The 19,496-nt window shown below is 38.8% G+C and overlaps 1 protein-coding gene across 1 annotated transcript in view; it reads right to left on the bottom strand.

The window, feature by feature from the left end:
* The window catches only part of ADAM28 (ADAM metallopeptidase domain 28), a 58,497-nt gene extending 40,853 nt beyond the window's left edge, over window positions 1–17,644 (bottom strand). The window contains exons 1-6 of the mRNA XM_060013573.1: window positions 17,573–17,644; window positions 10,279–10,382; window positions 5,947–6,023; window positions 4,373–4,451; window positions 2,463–2,539; window positions 645–837 (exon numbers count right to left, since the gene is read on the bottom strand). Coding sequence (XP_059869556.1) covers window positions 645–837; window positions 2,463–2,539; window positions 4,373–4,451; window positions 5,947–6,023; window positions 10,279–10,382; window positions 17,573–17,624 — 582 coding nt within the window. The 5' untranslated portion in view covers window positions 17,625–17,644. The remainder of the gene's footprint in view (window positions 1–644; window positions 838–2,462; window positions 2,540–4,372; window positions 4,452–5,946; window positions 6,024–10,278; window positions 10,383–17,572) is intronic.
* Between the last annotated feature and the right edge of the window lie 1,852 nt (window positions 17,645–19,496).

Below are 19,496 nucleotides of genomic sequence, written 5' to 3'. Positions count from 1 at the left end.
ATTTTATTCAAACCTATTCTGTCCAGTGCTTATGCATTCTGAGAACATGTATCAGTAGAAGAGATGATTGGATGTGAAGCGTTTCCTAAAGAAAATGAAGGTAATAATGACAAAGTTTTTGTGTATATATTTTATAGTTTCAAACACAAGCGATATTCATTTTCCTTCTGTGACCAGAAGCTGAATTCCAGGTATGAAAGAATATTCTAAGTTCCTGTGGGAAGATCTGATATTTATTTTGCCCACTGCTATACCCCCAGCACCTATGGCGGTACTTTAAGAAAGATTTATTGAATAAATTCATTCATGGAGAAGGCAGGGTATTTTATCTCAAAGCAGTAATAATACTTTACACCTTTGTTGTATGTTGTAGCATCGCGAAAGCTGTCTGCTTCTAGGAGGCCAGCATTATATCGATGCGTCTTTTTAACCCTTGCACACAACATGTTGTTAATAATAGTTGATCCTTACACACTCATTAAATAAATCGTCAAGGTACAGTAAGGTTTTAGTGTCTCTTTAACCTACTAGTTTCAACAATGACTGTAAAGTTTCAGTCAGTTGGAGCTACTGAGACTGGAAACCAGAGCAGCCACGATGAGATACATGAGAGCACCGCAAATAAAAAATAAAAGTAGGCATACAAGAAGACTGGTGGCCGATGGGGCTGCATTCTGATGAATTTCAGGTACCCATAACATGTCATCCATCCCACAGTTGCTGTTAGTCTTCTGTTCATCAGGATCGTGCTTGAAGAGTGCATGTTCCTGTTCATCCTGATTTGTGGGGCTTAAAGGTTCAATGAAGTACTTTTGATCTCCCTGACTGAAGTAACCCCTGAAAAACACAAGAATCTAAGCTTCCTAAAAATATTCCAGTTCTGAGCACTAAAGACTTGTCGACTTCAAAAAATGACCAATGCCAAAGCATTCCAAGCTCATGGCAGTAAAATATAGTATAACATTATAGCTGAAGAGACGCTTAGAGATTACCTAAACTTATTTTCTCTATGAGGAAATTGGACTAGTTGGGGAGAAGTAACTACTGCAGTCATATAGCCAACCTGTGTCAGAACTGGTGCTAGAATGGAAAATTCCTGACTCTCAGTCAAGTGTCCTTCCGATTCTCATGCCTGGTCTGCTCTAAAGATACACCGACAATAAAAGAGACTTTGAAGTCTTACAGATAGAGTTAAACTTCTGAGTCTATCACTTATTATCCATGATACCATGGGAAAAAGACTTAAACTCACATAGCCTTAGTTCTCCACCTCTGAAATGGGAATAATAATACCTACCTAATAGTATAGTTGTAAAGATTGAAGGAGATAATACATAAGGCACATAATCAATGAATATTATCAATTTCTTCTCGATTCTCTCTGCTAAAGCCCTGAGCTAAGATTCATTTAACCATGAATTAGGGAGCGAGCACCCATTATTCATTAGACACTGGAGCAAGGGCAGAAGGTAAAAGGAAAAGAGTCGTGGTCTCTCATCTCATGGAGCTTATATTCAAATAAGGAAGATGGATGTGGATCGAATAATCACATTTGATCCACAAATATGTACAATTATATGATGTATACGTAATACATGCAATTATGGCAGATAACTGCTAGGAAGAAAAAGTCTGAGAATATATAGCAGGGAGACTGGACTAAGCATACCTGGAAGTAGAAGAGTGGACTGGGGAAATAAGTTAGGTGATTTCTTGCAATAGTCTGCCTAAAGGATCATGGCAGTTTGGACTAGGATGTGGCAGTAGAGAGAGAATGTAGTGAATAATCTCAGGGAATATTTAGAACATATAATCAATAGGGCTTGTTAAATGGATAGAAAATGCGTATTTGAAAGGCAAGAAGTCATCAAGGAATCTAGGTTTCTGTATTAAGTGGTTGGTTGACTATATCTTTTATTGAGATAGGAAGCACTGGAAAAACGCCACATGAGGGAGAATATCATTAGTTTGATTTGGAGTATATTAAGATTGAGATTTCCTTAAGATATCCAGATATGGAGAGAGATGGAGATATGGAAGAGGAAGTGAGATAATGAAGTCTGGGCATCAGAAGAGATATCTTACTGTAGACAAATATATGACAAGTCATTAACATCCCAAAAGAAATGGATGTCATAGGCATGGATTGGACACACTAGAGAGAGTTTAGAGTGAAGAGAGGTGTTCCCATTCCCTAAAGATTCTGACTCTAAAACTGGGACACAAAAACCTATATTTTGAAAACAAGCAAACAAACAAAAACAACTCTGCAAGCAATTCAGAGGTGTAATTTACAAACTACTACCAAGAAAATCCATGTTTCCTTTAAATTTCAAAATTTTTGAGTCCTTAGAATGCATACTCAACTATAATATAATTTATTATATTTGAGATTCTTTAGGTAATTAACACACACACACACACCCCCATCATCACAGGTACAAACCATTATGAAGCCTTACCTTAGACCCCTACATGTGCTGATACTAGCATCAGAAACTTTTTCATTAATGATGTGTCCTTGGTAATAACAGTCATCCTAGAGAAAAGGGAAAAGGGGTTTGACAAAGGAAAAGTGTGCATGTACTTTAGACCCGCTACTAAATTTGAATTTGAAATCTTGAATCAAGATCTATAATATTTTCAAATCATTTTATGCTGAACAACAAAAAAAAATTTTTTTTAATTTCTTTTTTTTTTTTTTTTTTGGCTGCATCGGGTCTTAGTTGCAGCACGCAGGATCATCGTTGAGGCATGAAGGATCTTTCGTTGCGGCGTGCTGGCTTCTCTCTAGTTGTGGTGTGTGGGCTCTCTAGTTGAGGCACGTGAGCTCAGTAGTTGTGGCATGCAGGCTTAGTTGCCACACGGCATGTGGGATCTTAGTCCCCCAACCAGGGATCAAACCCTCATCCCCTGCATTGGAAGGTGGATTCTTTACCACTGGACCACCGGGGAAGTCTCCCTAAAAAAAAATTTTTTAAGCAGCCTTTTGTGGTTAAAATCTTTACTATTTAGCTAATGATCCCAAATGCTTAGGGGGCATTAACTAAACACTGTTGTAAATTTTGTTGTTGCCGAAGAAGGATAACAGGGATGAATACAGTCTGGGAAAAAAACAACTCACAGGTATAAGTTTAAAACCTGAGCCCCCAAAACACCAGACATTCATTCTTTTCCTTGGCTAATTGCTCAGTAAATTTTCCTAACACTGATGAGCTCTTTCCAATGAATGGATTATTCAGTTTGTGCTGTTATTTCTTGATTTTTCCAAAGAGCGCCACCAGACTAACTAGATTAGTTTAACATCCCTGTATCCACTCGAAGCCAAATGCTCAGTCTTAGCACTTTTTCACATGGATGTACTTCAGTCAAATTCACCTTTCTACTTTGGAACAGGTGAGGTATTGGCCCACATAAACCTCTGTGCATTGCTATGGAAGAAAATGCTTGAAAAACTTCCTCAGAATAGATGGCAAGGATAAAACACTCCTCATACCACTTCATCCTGTCGTCTTCTCTGAATAAGAGTCCAGAGTGGAAATTATTTAGGGAAAACACAGAAATCTACAATTCTACCATTGAAGAAATAGTCTTGAGTTTGAGAGACTACATGATCCTGAGAGGTGATTGGCACTGAATAAGAACACCAGATACATTTAATTCTCTACTTTTCAAATGAAAATAAGAAGCTCTTTCTGCCCACTCTCCTATAAGGAGTCCTTAAAGGCTGGAAACGGTTACCATGGTGGTCAAGGAATACATTTATTCTTGTCAGACTGTAAAAATGTTAGAGGATCTATTAAGAAATTACTACTGTTTCTGTTTTGTAAATAAGTTCATTTGTATAATTTTTTTTTTTAGATTCCACATGTAAGTGGTATCATATGGTATTTGTCTTTCTCTGTCTGACTTACTTCACTTAGTATGATAATCTCTAGGTCCATCCATGTTGCTGCAAATGGGATTTTTTCATTCTTTTTTATGACTGAGTAATATTCCATAGTATATAGGTACCACATCTTATATACACTACTATATATAAAATAAGATAATCAGTCAACAAGGACCTACTGTATAGCACAGGGAACTCTACTCAGTATTCCATAATAAGCTATATGGGAAAAGAATCTGGAAAACAACAGATATATATACATGTATAACTGAATCACTTTGCTGTACACCTGAAACTGACACAATATTGTAAATCAACTATACTCCAATATAAAATAAAAATTAAAGAAAAGAAATTACTACTGTGAAAAAAACATCGTTGCCATAACACCATTTCACTTTCACTAATTGGCAATGACACTGCTTCTGAGTGTGTGGGTCACACGCCAATTAGCAATGAATTTAGGATACTCTGTCTTACCATGATCTGTGGGCTCGTGGTGACCTCCTTTCCAGTGGAATTATAATATGTTTCCGTGTAGCCTGGTGCAAGGAGACCCCTGAGGGTGGGAGGAAAATGTCATGTTTACTCATGCTAATTGCAAAGTCCAGTGATCAAAGCGAGAGCTTTCCCTGGGTGTGGAGAAAAGTTTTACCTCTTAGCCCCTCAGGGCAAATCCAAGCGTGAAAGGGATGCTTAAACTGGAGAGAGTGGGAAGGGCAGGGACATTCCTGAGTAGTGTGGAACAATGTCTGTTTCCTCATCAGACTCTGCCTGTTTGAGGAGAGATTTGAGGAAGAAATAGAACTGAGTAGGGCAAAGCTGATAAAAATGACTGAAAAGAGCACTGTTCTTCCCCACAGCTAAGGATGACTGCCTTTTTCACCCAGTCCTTGTCAGTTACCAGTAACTGTTAACAGTTGCAGCAGTGGAAAGTGTATTGAAAATTGACTTGCACTTGGTAGTGTGGGCTCTTTCAGCATTCTCACTGAGCTTCTTAAAGTTCTTTCAATTATCCACCAGCAAATAGGAGTCTGAATATATTTTTAAAAGAGGCAGGGCAAGGAGAAAAGGAAGTAACTAATATGTATTCTATACCATCTCTATCCTGGCTGCTGGGATAGACCTATTACACATATCATTTAATCATTTCAACAACCCTACCAGATAAATACTACTCTCCTTATTTTTCAGATGAGATTAAACAGTTCAAGTGGCAAAGAATCCTATCCAGATTTGTCTGAATTCAAAGCCTGTACTATTTCCACTGTACCACACTGTTTCCAAACTCTCGACAGTTGTGGCTTTTTGCAAAAGGTGATAGTCTATTTGAGGGGAAAAAAAAAATCTCGTTGCCCTATACTGAACAATTGAGGGATTAAAAAAACTTGAAAGCATAGAATTAGGAAGAAACTACTTTGGATATAGTCTAGATATAGGATGATCAAGATCTGGGTGAGAGCTGAGGTAGTGAAATTTGAAAAAGAATGTTGAATTTCAATGAACTGAATGAAGAGAATGAAGGAATACAGGAAAATGTAATGTATGAGAAAATGGAGGGTTAGTGGTTGGCTGGGTAGAAACAGCATTGGCGTTGCAATCAGGGGACCCTGAGTCAGTTTTTACCACTGACTTGTTTTTTGGCCCTAGAGTTCACTTAACTTATGTATGTCTTGTTTTTCTGATGAAAATAGTTGCAAATTTTTAAAATATCTAATCTTTCAGTGTTAAAATAACAAAATGCAGTGATGCATGGGGGAGACTTAAAAATCTATGTGCTGTTTCATAGAAGTTGATAAAATATACATCTGCTCGCACCTCGTTCATTGTGTTTATGACTTCAACTGGCAGAACACTAGTAAACTGTTACCTTACTCAGTGTCTCTACTACTTCAGTACAAACAAATACTCGTGGAAGCCCTTGGGTCACTTGAGAGTAAAAGATGATTAGTCAAGGTTTGTGGGAGTCATAAGTAGTAACAGACTCAGTCATCACACTTGCCACATGCTAACTGGCTGTTGGTGAGGATAGTATCAGAAGTAAAGACTCTTACTTGTTTTTCTTCAAGTAAAGCACTGCGATTTTTCCATTAACTGTCATTTCATACTTCAGTTCAGTTTCAAATTTTTCCTGCAAAAATGTACAAACACTTACTGGTGATTAAAAACATACACACACAGATTCACTTGGCTATGTCCATCTGTCTCATCATTAGAGAGCAATGCCTGCTTTTCTTTAACAATGGTCTCTGTAATTCCAAATGTCTGCTTCTGCCTCTTTTAACAAGTCAAGCTGCCAACTGAATAGACAAATTATCTGAGACCTTTATACAAACCCATCTATCCATCCAGGCAGCCTCACATTCTACAAAGAGGATGTGAGTGTGGGTTATATGCCAGGCACTGCTAAGTTCTGGAAACTGGCCTCTGAGCAGGAAAAATTGGTACTGACTGTCAGAAAGCTTATAATATTGTGGAAAGACAGACAATAGAAGTGAGTTATATGATAAGGGGTATGAATCTGGAAGCAGGGTAGGATGTCTCACGTCTTAAGGGCAGGGAAAGACTTTCCTGAGGAAGGAACATGTCAGCTGAGATATGAATTAGCCAGGTGACACAGGGTGGGGAAGTTATTTGAGAAGAAGTACTACTATGCACACAGACCCAAAGACCCGCAAGCCTCTCAACTGATGATTTGGTCTAGAGGTCTTCTCACTGCTACATGGAGGGCAGAATATGGGCAAAATAACATGAATTCGTACCCTAAGGCAAGAAGAAGTCATCAGGAAGAAAACATAGTCTCGGGTGTTCAGAAAGAGAAGAAAATGGCACTTCTAGTAAACTGTGTGGAAAAGGAGAACTATTTTAAGTTTAGATTTATATATACAGGAGGAGATAGAGAGGTCTATACAGAAGAATTTTAAAGAAGATGTTATCAGGTACTGAATTCTGACTTTGTCCTATAAAACAGGGTTATTAGCCATGGTGACATGTAATATCTACCAATTCACTGGGAAGTACTAGGACATTGTTGTTATTAAAGAGATCCAATATGGCAGAGCAAACGTGATAAAGCACCAGTTATTATGGACTCAGTGATGCTTCCACTGTTGTGTTACACCTAAGGTCAAGCTTTCTTGTCTCCTCCCTCTCCTGAAGGAGAGAAAAGGACCTGAGCTCATCCAGGGACAATAGAAAGTTAGAGCCAAATGAGAAGGCAATCCAAATAAGAGGGGATATATGTATACATATAGCTGATTCATTTCGCTGCGCAGTATAAACAGAATATTATAAAGCAACTATACTCCAATAAAAATTTTTAAAAATAAAATTGTTGATAAAAAAGAAAGGGGCTTCCATGGTGGTGCAGTGGTTGAGAGTCCGCCTGCTGATGCAGGGGACACGGGTTCGTGCCCTGGTCCGGGAAGATCCCACATGCCGCAGAGCAGCTGGGCCCGTGAGCCATGGCCGCTGAGCCTGCGTGTCCGGAGCCTGTGCTCCGCAACGGGAGAGGCCACAACAGTGAGAGGCCCGCGTACCGCAAAAAAAAAAAAAAAAAAAAGTTAGAGCCATCTGGTCAGAGTATTGTGCAGGGATTTACCATCTCCAAGGTCAGTTATTTCAGCTAAAATTTCCTTTAAATTTTCAGTTATTGAAGTGTGTCTCTGGTGTCAAAAATCTCAGACTATAAATATCCTACACTGTGGGTCTAGAGGAGGGGAAGCTGCTCTAATTGAGTTTACTTTCATGAATAACAGGAGCTGGAAAAAAGCCTGAGGGTTGAAAACAAACGTCATGGAGAATTGTTGTCACCACTTCTTGTTCAGGCTTAAGAAAGGCCAGATAAAATGAAAATATTAGGAGGATACCAGATATGACCGTCCAAACAGAAGAGCCTTCCAGATATCTGTTTTCTGTCAGCAATAGATTTTAGTAGATTTTCAGATAAAATATTATTTGGAGGTTGTTTCAGAAAAGATAATTGGGTAATGGGAGTTTTAGCCAATACTATCATAGAGGGTACGGATGAAAGAAAACAGCAAAGAAGAAAACCAGAGACTATACGAAAGAGGGTGCGCTGGGTAATGTTATAACTGTACTTCTCAAGTAGAAGCTCATGGTGGAGAACAATGCCTGCTAATAAGAAGTGTGTCTTATTTGTATTCTATCTAGGTTCTGAGCTATGGGTTGGGAGAGGAAATAGGCACCTTTATTTGGAGAGCTTCCACTAGAAGGAAATGATTTGGAGCTCACTGAGTAAGATTAACTGGGCACAGGGACATATAAATAAAAATTTCCTCCAGGAAACACCATGGGTAAGGTCTAGTGGGTGGATTGGGACGGTTAGAGTCCTGTATGGTTCTGAGATGGAAACAGAACTGTAAAGTCAACATGATGCCTGTGAATACACAAAGGAAACCCTGTAGCCCAACTATTGTGATAACATACAGTAATCCGAGGCCTCTGAAAGCCTTGATGGACCTAGCTAAGGCCTGACGTTGTTCTTAATAGGGGAGGCATTGTGATGCCAGATTTTTTTTTTTTTTTTTTTTTTGCGGTACACGGGCCTCTCACTGTTGTGGCCTCTCCCGTTGCGGAGCACAGGCTCCAGACGCGCAGGCTCAGCGGCCATGGCTCACGGGCCCAGCCACTCCACGGCATGTGGGATCCTCCTGGACCAGGGCACGAACCCATGTCCCCTGCATCGGCAGGCGGACTCTCAACCACTGCGCCACCAGCGAAGCCCCAGATATGTTGTTTTAAGGCATGGACCAACAGCAAGATGATTTTGGCCTCTAAGGAAGCATGTGATCTGAAGACTGCAAGAACAGTGACCACCTTTGGAATGTAAGTTTCAACATCGGGGACCTTGACTGAGAATGTGTTGACTATACATCTATGCAGGTTTATAGGAAATGTATTCCACTTACACTCATTCATTTGTCTATTTGTTTACTTACTCATTTGCTCACTTATTCAACAAACGCTTATTCAGGTCTCCTTATGCCATGTATGTAAAATACAGTCAAGAATACAATCATGAATCAAATCTTTAAGATTCTGTCTTGGCTGTTAGTGCCTCCTCCAGAAAATGTTTCAGAGGATTACTTCATTCTAGCTCAAATCTTAAGTAATGTGGCCAGGTGTGAGGAAGTCAGAAAGATGGGCCATGCTCTTGGCATACCTGACAGGTAATGTTGGTGCCTTAATTCTCTGGTCCAGCAGAGGGCACAGTGGTGTAATAGTAAGTACAAGAGTCCTCCTCTTCACTGCCTTGAGAAGTGATCAATCCAGACTGAGATCTGTGTAGATACAGGGATCCCCTCTGTCCCATGCACTCTAAATTCTAAATGTTTCACGTAATTGCTAATCAATTATTTGCACAAGGAAGACCAAGAGTCTCAACACACAAACCACAAAGTTAATTTCTAGCAACTTGGCTTTCACCTCAAAATATTCAGTGGAAAATGTAGTTGGCATTTTTAAGAGACTGCCAGAAAGCATTTGAAGAAAGCCATATTGACAGGGAATCCAATGCATATGGGTCCTATATAAATTTAGCAGAAACATTTTGTTGAGAGGCAATTATTTTGGGAAACAGAGTCTACTCTGGGTTCTGTTGCTATACATGTGTTTGCTTTAGAAAAAATAATTTGTGAGGAACTTTGTACAGTTGGGGAATATGAGCTTCCAGTGAGTTTCATCTTACAATAGGTAGATGTAGAAGCTGTCATTTATGTCTCATTTATTTGTATTTTCCTGGCTCCCAGCAGAAGACTTCCAGGTGTAGGTAATTAGAAAATTGCTGTGGAATGAATCATCATGTTTTAGCTTTCCTCTTCTGACTGAGAATGTGTGTTTTGTCAAGTGGTAAGAATTCTACAAACTTTAATAGCCGACTCTTGAAAAAACAGAGGTAAATTTTATGTTCGATTACAGGAATTAATCCTAATTTACTACACATATATGCATTTATTCACCCACAGTATTTTATTTTTTACTTCTATTTTAGTGCTCACGGTTTTGTTTGTATGTGTGTATGTATAGATGATAGATAGAGATATATAAAGAGATAGATAAAAGAAGTTGCATCAATTTCTTTAGAAGTAACAGAATAAGTTATAAATTACCATAAATAAAGTTCACCCTCTGTGTGACCTTGGACAGTTAGTTTATCTCAACTGCCAGAACTTTAAAATCAAAATAAAGCTAATAATAGAATGTTGGGTTATCGTGAAGATTAATAAAGGTAAGACAGGTTAAAAAACACAAATGTGTGTATGTATATATATCTACATATTAAATATAGTTTGTGTGTGTGCGTGTGTGTGTGTGCGTGTGTGTGTGCGTGTATTCAAAATTCTTTATTAAATCAAAAGCTGTACCTGTTGACCTGGATCCTTGACCTCTCTTTTATGCAGTGGATGAAGTCTTCTGGGATAAACCACTTGATAGTTTTTCACTCCAGGGAGTTCTTTTATAGAATTTACTGAGCAAAAAAAAAAAAAAAGTTAGAGAAGATTCAGCTAAGCAGAACTAACATATGCTGTTCGGTAGTGGTCATGTTGATTGCGTTTCTGATGAATGAGGCCACACGCAGGGGCTTTAACTGAGTTATGTGAGAGAGTTATAAGAGTGCAGACACCAGAAAAGATCAACAAAATCAGAAGCCCACTCTTCCTCTCAGATCTTTCATCTATATCTTCAGATATTTTCCCACTGAAAGTTTACCGGTGTTTCTCAGCTTAGTGAAGATATTTAATATCTTCACTAAGATAAAAGATAATTCAAAGATAAAAATAATTCAAAAACACTTAGTGAAGATATTTCCTCACTAAGAATTTTCCCGCTTCTCTTTACCACTTTGTGTCCCCTAGGGGAAGGTAGCAAACAGTTCAGGCAAAAGCCAGGACAGGAGAACAGAAGCCAAAGTAATCCTCTAAGAACCTAATTAGTGTCAGAATAATCAAACTGAAGCACTCTGAAACTACACAGTGTCATAAAAATGAAGTAACTAATGGATGCCATTTCAGATTCTAATATATTTTTCTTGGGTTTTCCAACAGCAATATTTTACAGTAATGAAAGAAACGAAATCAGTAAGAAAAGGCTCCAATATCAGCTCCATAGAATGGGCTGACTTTTGCAGTACAGACATACCTTCATTTTTGAATACAAAACATGAAAAATACGAAACCTGGAGAAGCAGACAATTAGAACACTAGGACTGGCCTGGAAGGAAAACTTCTGAACCTGCAGTTATATTGAAAGAGAATTGGAAAGATTCAACCTACTACTGGCATCTTGAATTCTCATTTCAATGTTGTTTCTAGAAGTTATTTTTTTTAGAGAAATTCAGTTTTCCCAAAGCTGATGCTGAATTTTCTATTTTCTTTTTTATTTGCCCACATGGTCCAGTCCCTACTCTGTATAAAGAAGTGCCTGAGGAAATGTCAACAGACCAGCTCTTTAGAGGTTAAGGGGCTGCAGATCCACGGAGAATGTAGGTACAAGGGAACAGGGGATCCACAGGATGGCCCCAACCCAGCAGTTTCCTAACTAGAACTGGAAAGGCTTTAAATGACTAGAGGGTAATTCTAGCTCATTAAAATAGGCAAACCTAAATTCTGTGATAACATAAATTTATGTGATGGGGTTGATCTTTTAGCAAATAAAACAGTATTTTTCATTAGTCACTTTGCATGAATGTACACTTATCCCAGTGATGTTCCAGAGAATAAATGCTTATTTTTTCAAAGTTTCTTCAGAAACTAAAGTAGAAACTTTTCAAGATTCCTAGGGATATCAATTTTCTTTTATCATTTTAGGATGGCTTTCATTCTTCTGACCATTCAAGAGCCATTTGCATATCTAACTTTGAAGAATAGAAAAAGTGATTAAATTTGCTAAAAGCTCACTGGGTCAAAATGGAGTGTTAAAGAGATGAAATGGCATTTCTTTCACTGGCTCAAGATTTACTGTTAAAAATAATTCAGAAACACTTAAAGCCGTGGCGTCAACACTAGACTACATTAACTTTGGGTTTAGTTTGGGTTTTTTAATTGTGAAAAGAGGGGGCAGATTAAATGATCTTGAAGAACAGTTCAAGCAGTCTACAACTTTATGCAAATAAATACAGAATCTCCAATGATCTCTTTGAATAGGTGACGGTCATTTCAATAATGTTCTAATCAGAACCTTGTGATAAAATGTCTCATTACATAGTCACACTTCAAGAATTACATCACAAGTTCCCTCAGTCACTTACTTCTTGCTGTTATAGAGCTAATCACTGGGCATCTTTTATTTCTATTTAATTAATTTTTGGTAGAGGAAAATAATAATGTTAGTTTTAAAACAATAAGCGAGGTTCAAAAGCCTAAAGGAACAGTAAATCAGTCATTTTCTTTCCATCGAGTGAAAATTTTCCTAATTATCATAATTATTTCAAAATAATAAGATGCCAAGAGTAAGAAAATTACTCTTGCCAGAAATTAACTGATGGTAGCAATTCCGTACAGTCTCCTGTTACTCTCTAAGTACACCATAAGGCACCCACATGCTGTCTGGTGGACTGTGTTCAATCAATGCAATTAGTCCCATTAATATGGAGCTCATGAAGCCATATATTCACCAACATTGCAACCAGAGTAACTCTTCTAAAAATGCTGTATGAAACACACATTATTCTGATGGGAAATATTAGTCTAAGCTGCCCTCAGTTCATAAAATAATAACTACCCAACTAATTCTTTTTATAAAAGCAGAAAGGGATAACACTCACATGCTCCCCTTCAGAAGTGGTGAGAAGGGGACAGGCCAATCCAACCAACACAAGTTTTCTCTGATATACACATTGATCTCCATGCCTCTAGTTACTATCTAAATGCTAATGTTTCCCAACTGACTATGAAATATGGAGTCTAAGCATGTAAATCAGTGGAGAAATTTCTTTCCAACTCTTTGTTTGATGGCCAAGCACTTCCAAATGGCAACCAAAACAAATCAATGAATAAACTAAACCAGGATATTTTTTAAAACGCCTCCAGCAACCTCTCACTTTCTTCAGTGTGAAGTGAACAGATTTCCAGCTTTTCACATTCTTACAACAGGGTACATTCTCTAAAGATAACAGATAGAATTTCCCTTAATGGCCCTTCTTTTTCTGAAACCAAGAAGGCCCTGAAAGAATGAGATTTGAGATACAACAAATTATACAGCAGTTAAAGAGAGGCAACAGACCTAAGTGTTGTTTGGCTCATCATCCTAAGGTGTGATGCTGCCGTCTCCTCCCAGCTGTATAACAGCACACTAATCATTTTAAGGCCTGTGGAACAAACACAACTAACTATCATCCAGGGATTACACAAATCTGAGATGAAACACAATATGTTTCTACTAATTCACTTTAATACTTGCTTTTCTCTCTCCCACAGAACTCACAGGATGGATTAGTTTTGACGAGCAAAACCGGATCAAGAAAAAGAAAACTGTTATTTGGCTTTGGGTTCGATCATTATTTTCACTGTATATTAGTTTTAGAAAAGTGAAATCTTTGGGGGGGGGGGTACTTTTAAACACTTTTTATTTGGCAGTAATTTCAAATGTATACAAGAATTGCAAGAATAGGAATAGTACAAATAACGTCTTTATATCCTTCACCCGGATTTACCTAATTCACAGATTTACCCTACATGTTCATGTAGTGACAAAGCATTCTTGTAAGCCATCAATATTTTGAGGCTGTTGTCACTGAGATTTTGAATATTCTCAGTCTCTCACATATATACACATACATATGTATATAAATATACATACACATACACACAATTTTTTCTAACCATTTGAGGATGAGTTACACTACATACATCATGGTTCTTTACCCCTACAAACTTGAGTATTTCCTAAGTACAAGAATATTCTCTTACACAGCCATAGCACAGCTCTCAAATTTAAGAAATTTAACACTGAGCCAGTACTTTTATCTAATCTACCATCAGTATTCCAGTTTTGTCAATTGACCAAATAATATCCTTTATAGCATTTTCCCCATTCCAGTGCAGGATCCACTCTAGGGTCAGGTATTTTATCTAGTTTTCATGTTTGTGGCCTCTCCCGTTGCGGAGCACAGGCTCCGGACGCGCAGGCTCAGCGGCCATGGCTCACGGGCCCAGCCGCTCCGCGGCATGTGGGATCTTCCCGGACCGGGGCACGAACCTGCGTCCCCTGCATCGGCAGGTGGACTCTCAACCGCTGCGCCACCAGGGAAGCCCTCTTTACTCTCTTTTAATCTGGAAACTTCTCACCTTCCTTCCACCCTCCCTTCATCCTTCCTTCCAACCGTTTTCTTTCTTTCTTTCTCTTTCTTCCTTCCTCTATCTCTCTTTCTCTCTCTGCCTCCCTCCCTCTGTCTTTAGAAAAGTTAAATCTTGTTGACAAGATTAATATACCAGACATTAGTCTGGATGGCTACTTTATTTTTTAATGTGTTTGGAGCCATTTTAGAGTTTAGCCCCTTTGTACATAATACTGATATTTCCATTTTTCTTCAGATCTTTTCAAAACTGTTGAAAGCAATGTCTTTTCAAACTAGACACATGATGTGAAGCCCTGAATCAGGGTTTATGCAATGACATGGACTTGAGTTCTGGGATTCTCTGTACCCCATCAAGCTACCCCATCAAACTATCTGGTGATTTTAAACTTCATGCAGTAAAAGTGAGTACAAACACTAAAGGAAAATACACATCCTAATTATGTCTATCACTTTGGCTCTAAAGATCAAATTACGTATACTCTTTGGGGTCTTCCAGTCGACTTATGAAGACAGGAAGAAACTGCAATTTGAAATAAAATAATTTCAAAAAGTACTGTACCCCCTGGATATTCTGAAGTAAAGAAATTTCTCCTTACTTCTTCACCCCCAAGCACCTGTCACATTCTTTAAATTTTTTTCCCTTTCCTACAATGAAATCTTATAAGTTATTTTTCTCAGGGGATTGTAAAGCTCATTACAAACAGTTGGCCTGATTTGACCTCATGTTTTAATTTCGCATATGTAAGAACTGGGCAGGAGTCATGGTTGGAGGGGCACATACTTATTCTCTGGATGATGGGGGCAGAGAAACAAAAAAAGGAGGAGATGGGAAAATGGAAATTGCTTTACGTCTTACATTTCAGTGGGTATTTCATTTCAGGGACCATGGAGACATTCTTTTTTTTTTTTTTTTTTGGCTGCGTTGGGTCTTGGTTGCTGTACACGGGCTTTCTCTAGTTGTGGTGAGCAGGGGCTACTCTTCATTGTGGTGCATGGCCTTCTTATTGCCGTGGCTTCTCTTGTTGCGGGGCACGGGCTCTAGGCTCGTGGGCTTCAGTAGCGGCACACCGGCTCAGTAGTTGTAGCACATGGGCTCAGTAGTTGTGGCTCACAGGCTTAGTTGCTCTGCGGCATGTGGGATCTACCGGACCAGGGCTCGAACCTGTGTCCCCTGAATTGGCAGGCGGATTCACGGAGACATTCTTGAAAATACACAATGGAAAATAAAAAAGAGGGGGCAGCTTTCTGTTCCAGATGGAAGATAAGGGAAGGCAGCTTTCTGTTCATCCCCCCATCCTCACAAAAGCCACTTCAGAACCTCTGTCCCCTTCTCACCAAGTATTCAGAGATGTCACACTTTGAGACATGACCTCTAAAAATGTTTTGTCTCTTGGGGCAAATGCTGTGAATGCAAAGATAGGAGAACAGAATCAATTGGTATGCCCAAATTCACCGAAAAGGCTATAATGTGGGTGGACCGCACTGGTAGCTATGTTATTCTGTTAACAGATCCCGCTTGATCTTTATGCTGTTGGGTAAGGCTAGTACACAAACAATTCTTATGTTTCAACCAAGCAAAGTGTCCCAGAGAGTGTTCAGTGATCCTACTTTTGGAGAATGTAGGGAAAGAAGATTTCTGTTAACTTTGACTCAAAAAATAGGAATTTTAAGTCAATAATTTAAATTCCTAGCACAGTTCTATACCAAAAGATGTTAAGTTAAAACTTTCCCAAGTCTGAAAAACAAATCAGAAACCAGCGTAAAAGGAAAGTCGCTTTTAGTGACAAAGTACTGTGTGGGCAAAAGGGGTAGGAGGATATTTCCCTACCTAACCCCATCCTTCTTGTTGATAATGTGTTCCCACTTCTAGGTCCCGGCAAACATTCTAAAGCCCAGGAAAAGGTTTACCAGGGAAGGAGTCTCACACACTGAAGCTAACGTGCTGAATTTCAATAAGCTCTCGAAGTAGAAATAAACAAAGGAAATGTGTTAGCCAATCTAATTTAACCAAAATCTAACTGGAGAATTCATCAGAGATGGAGAGATCTGCTAGATATAATTGATTATTAGGAAGGAATATTACTCTACTTTTGAATTCTTAAACTAAAAATTGCTGCTCACCATCTGGCACTACAAGAATGAAGTCACTTGGGGCTTCCCTGGTGGCGCAGTGGTTGAGAGTCCGCCTGCCGATGCAGGGGACACGGGCTCGTGCCCCGGTCCGGGAAGATCCCACATGCCGCGGAGCGGCTGGGCCCGTGAGCCATGGCCACTGAGCCTGCGCGTCCGGAGCCGCGTACGCCAAAAAAAAAAAAAAAAAAAAAAAAGAATGAAGTCACTAGCCACTGCAGTAGTTGACCTTCAATACGCAGCCTGAAACAGGAGTTCAGGGCCGGCAAAGAACGAGGAACTCTGTACTCTGGGAAAAACTGGCAGAACAGACCTTCAGATAATTAGATACTTTTAGGAGAAGATGTTATGAACCCAATTTCTTGCATTTTCTCATATCTAGAAAAGCTCTAAAATTATTAATGGAGACATCCGCTCACCGTGACTAGCAGCAACCTCCTGCCAAAATGTACACTTGATTCCATGGGTCCCCCTTCACCAAAACGCATAACACTGATCTCCCTGCCCTACTTCTTCCGAACAGTTCCTCACAGTTATCTGAGAAGTTGTCTCCCAGGCTACAGTCCTCATTTTGCCCCAAATAAAACTTCACTCACAACTCTCACATTGTGCTTTCTTTTTTTTCAGTCAACAAATGTTTGATCTAACCAGCAAAATGGAAGTGAACGATCAACGTAAGTTCAACGGCAACATTGTTTTGATCAAGTAATATGACAGTGCTTTATAAACATGAAATGGGTCCACTACTTATTTCTAATTCGTCATATTTATCATCACCAATAATGAAAGGACTAAATATAAAAATGTGATTGAAAGGAATAGGACGAATCGAACTGGCCCCAATAATAATAACAGATACTTTCTGAAGCCTTCTGTACCGCAATAACCAGTCAAACCTGCCTCATCTTAACTGCTCTAAAAACTGACAAGGTTGATCTGGGTGCATTCCATTCTTTGATGCAAAGATCACATTCACTGCTTAAATGATGCTGAATGAAATTTCCCCTCTGATTTCTAAGTGTTCTCAGATCAGACGTGTAAATACTGATTCAAGAAGTCTGCTTACCTCTCCTTTACACTGAGTGTTTAAATCAGTCAGGGCCCCCCAAAACAACAAATTAAACCAGCTCAACTGGTTAGTAAAATTGGTTAAAAAAAAATACTGGGAGAAGATGAAAAGCAAGCAGTTCCCTGGGTATTTAACAGAACCTGAACAGGAGTTAAACACCTACCTGGAAGTGGAGAAAGGAGGAGAGTGGCTGTCAAAAGAAGCCCTGGCCACATGCTGGGTGATCCCAGGAGCCTGGTGTCTGTCCTTCTGTCTCAAGCAGACGTGCACTGGGTCTGTCCCCTCCTCTCAAGTGAGACAGAATGAAACCTCAGGGTTCATTGTTGTCTCTGCTTCAGCAAGTGTTTACTAGAGGTGTTGCACAACCTCGGGGCTCTGGTCCTGTGACAGTGGCACAGCAGGCGGAAGTTCTGGCCGCAGTCTGGCTCTAAGATCCCTTGATCCCACGCTGTTGTTTCTCTTTCTTTCTTCCCCATATTCCCCACTCAGAAGTAGTACATTTCCAGGAAAATACTATATTCCAATAAGCCACTGCAATAACGGCTTCAATGCAGCTTGATAAATGTGTGTATTTATTATGTGTATAATAAATATATGTGTATGTACACACTACTATATATAAAACAGATAACCAGCAAGGACCTCCTGTATAGCACAGGGAACTATACTCAGTGTTTTGTAAGGACCTCTAAGGGAAAAGAATCTGAAAAAGTATATATATATTTGTAAATATATATATACACATAAATACATGTATATATAAAAGTATATATATATATGTAGCTGAATCACTTTGCGGATCCCTGAAACTAACACAACACTGTAAAGCAACTATACTTCAATAAAAAAGTGAATAAATAAAAATTAAAAAAATAAAAAGCAAAATAAATAACTACATGTATATGTATTTGCTATGTTGGCAAAAATTTATTGAGAAGGTTATCCTCTCACATATACATGTGGTTCAGTGAAGCAATTTCTGATCCAATCCCATTATTATATAAAACTCTCTTTTCCAATTATTTTGTATCCTTAGCCTGTTCTTCCACAATGGCGATCTCAGGGAGCTTGAACTCTCATGAAATAAGAATGTAGGAGTCTATAAGCTCAAGGTTTTTCAGCTCTCCAAGGGTATTCGTAACATCAATAACAACCAAGAGAAGGGGGTAGGGGGAAGCCTTTAAGACTCAAAAAATGTAATTTCCAGGATAATTTCAGGAGTTGTCACAGGTGGTAGTGAGTCTAAGCTGGCATGCCCAGATATCACACAGTATAGCTAATATTAATTAGAGCTGCTTACCAAGTTCCAGGTCCTTTATACTAATTATCATATTGATTCTTACGATACTCCTGTGTGATAAATATCATCTTACCCATATTTTGTATATGAAAAAAACTGGGGTTTAAAAAGATAAAAAATTCAGAAGATTAAGACTCAGTTTTCCTCATTTTATAGAATAAAAAGGGTAAGCAGCTCGCCCACAGTTACCTAGCTAGCAAGTGGTAGGAGTGGAATTTGGACCTGGTGTTGTCTGATCTCCTACTCACAGACTCTAATGCTTCCTACTTATGCAGTTGATTTATACACCCAGTTATATTTCTGTTGAGAAATAAATATACAATTCCTACTAAAAAACCCTGAAGTATTATTACAAAACCCATTCCTGGTCCACTAAAATTATGCATCATTTTACGGATTCTGAGCACATTCTTATACTAGTGATTGCAATGAAAAGGGATATCTCTAAATGATAATACACATATTGGCCAACAAGCATAAGGGACTTTTTTAATCTAGTTATTGAACATTTCAGCCATCAGGATTGGGAATCTCACAGGTGTCTTGTCTCTTCCATCCAAGTTCTATTGGTTTGTTTTTTTCAGGGAACAGAAAGAATACATCTGCTTTTAAATGATTACATGGCTTTTCTCCATTAATTCTGTACACATTCATTAGTATCTTATGCGTAGGACACTGAGGTCGTGGCTGAAAACACAATCATTTCTTTTGAGATGCTTGCAGTCTGGTGAGGCAGATAGGCAAGAACAGTTACCATGAAGTTGTGCAAAGTGAGTACTGTCCGTAT

This window comes from Delphinus delphis, chromosome 6 (assembly GCF_949987515.2).
Source record: "Delphinus delphis chromosome 6, mDelDel1.2, whole genome shotgun sequence".
NCBI lineage: Eukaryota > Metazoa > Chordata > Mammalia > Artiodactyla > Delphinidae > Delphinus > Delphinus delphis.
This window is presented reverse-complemented; position numbering and strand designations above follow the sequence as displayed.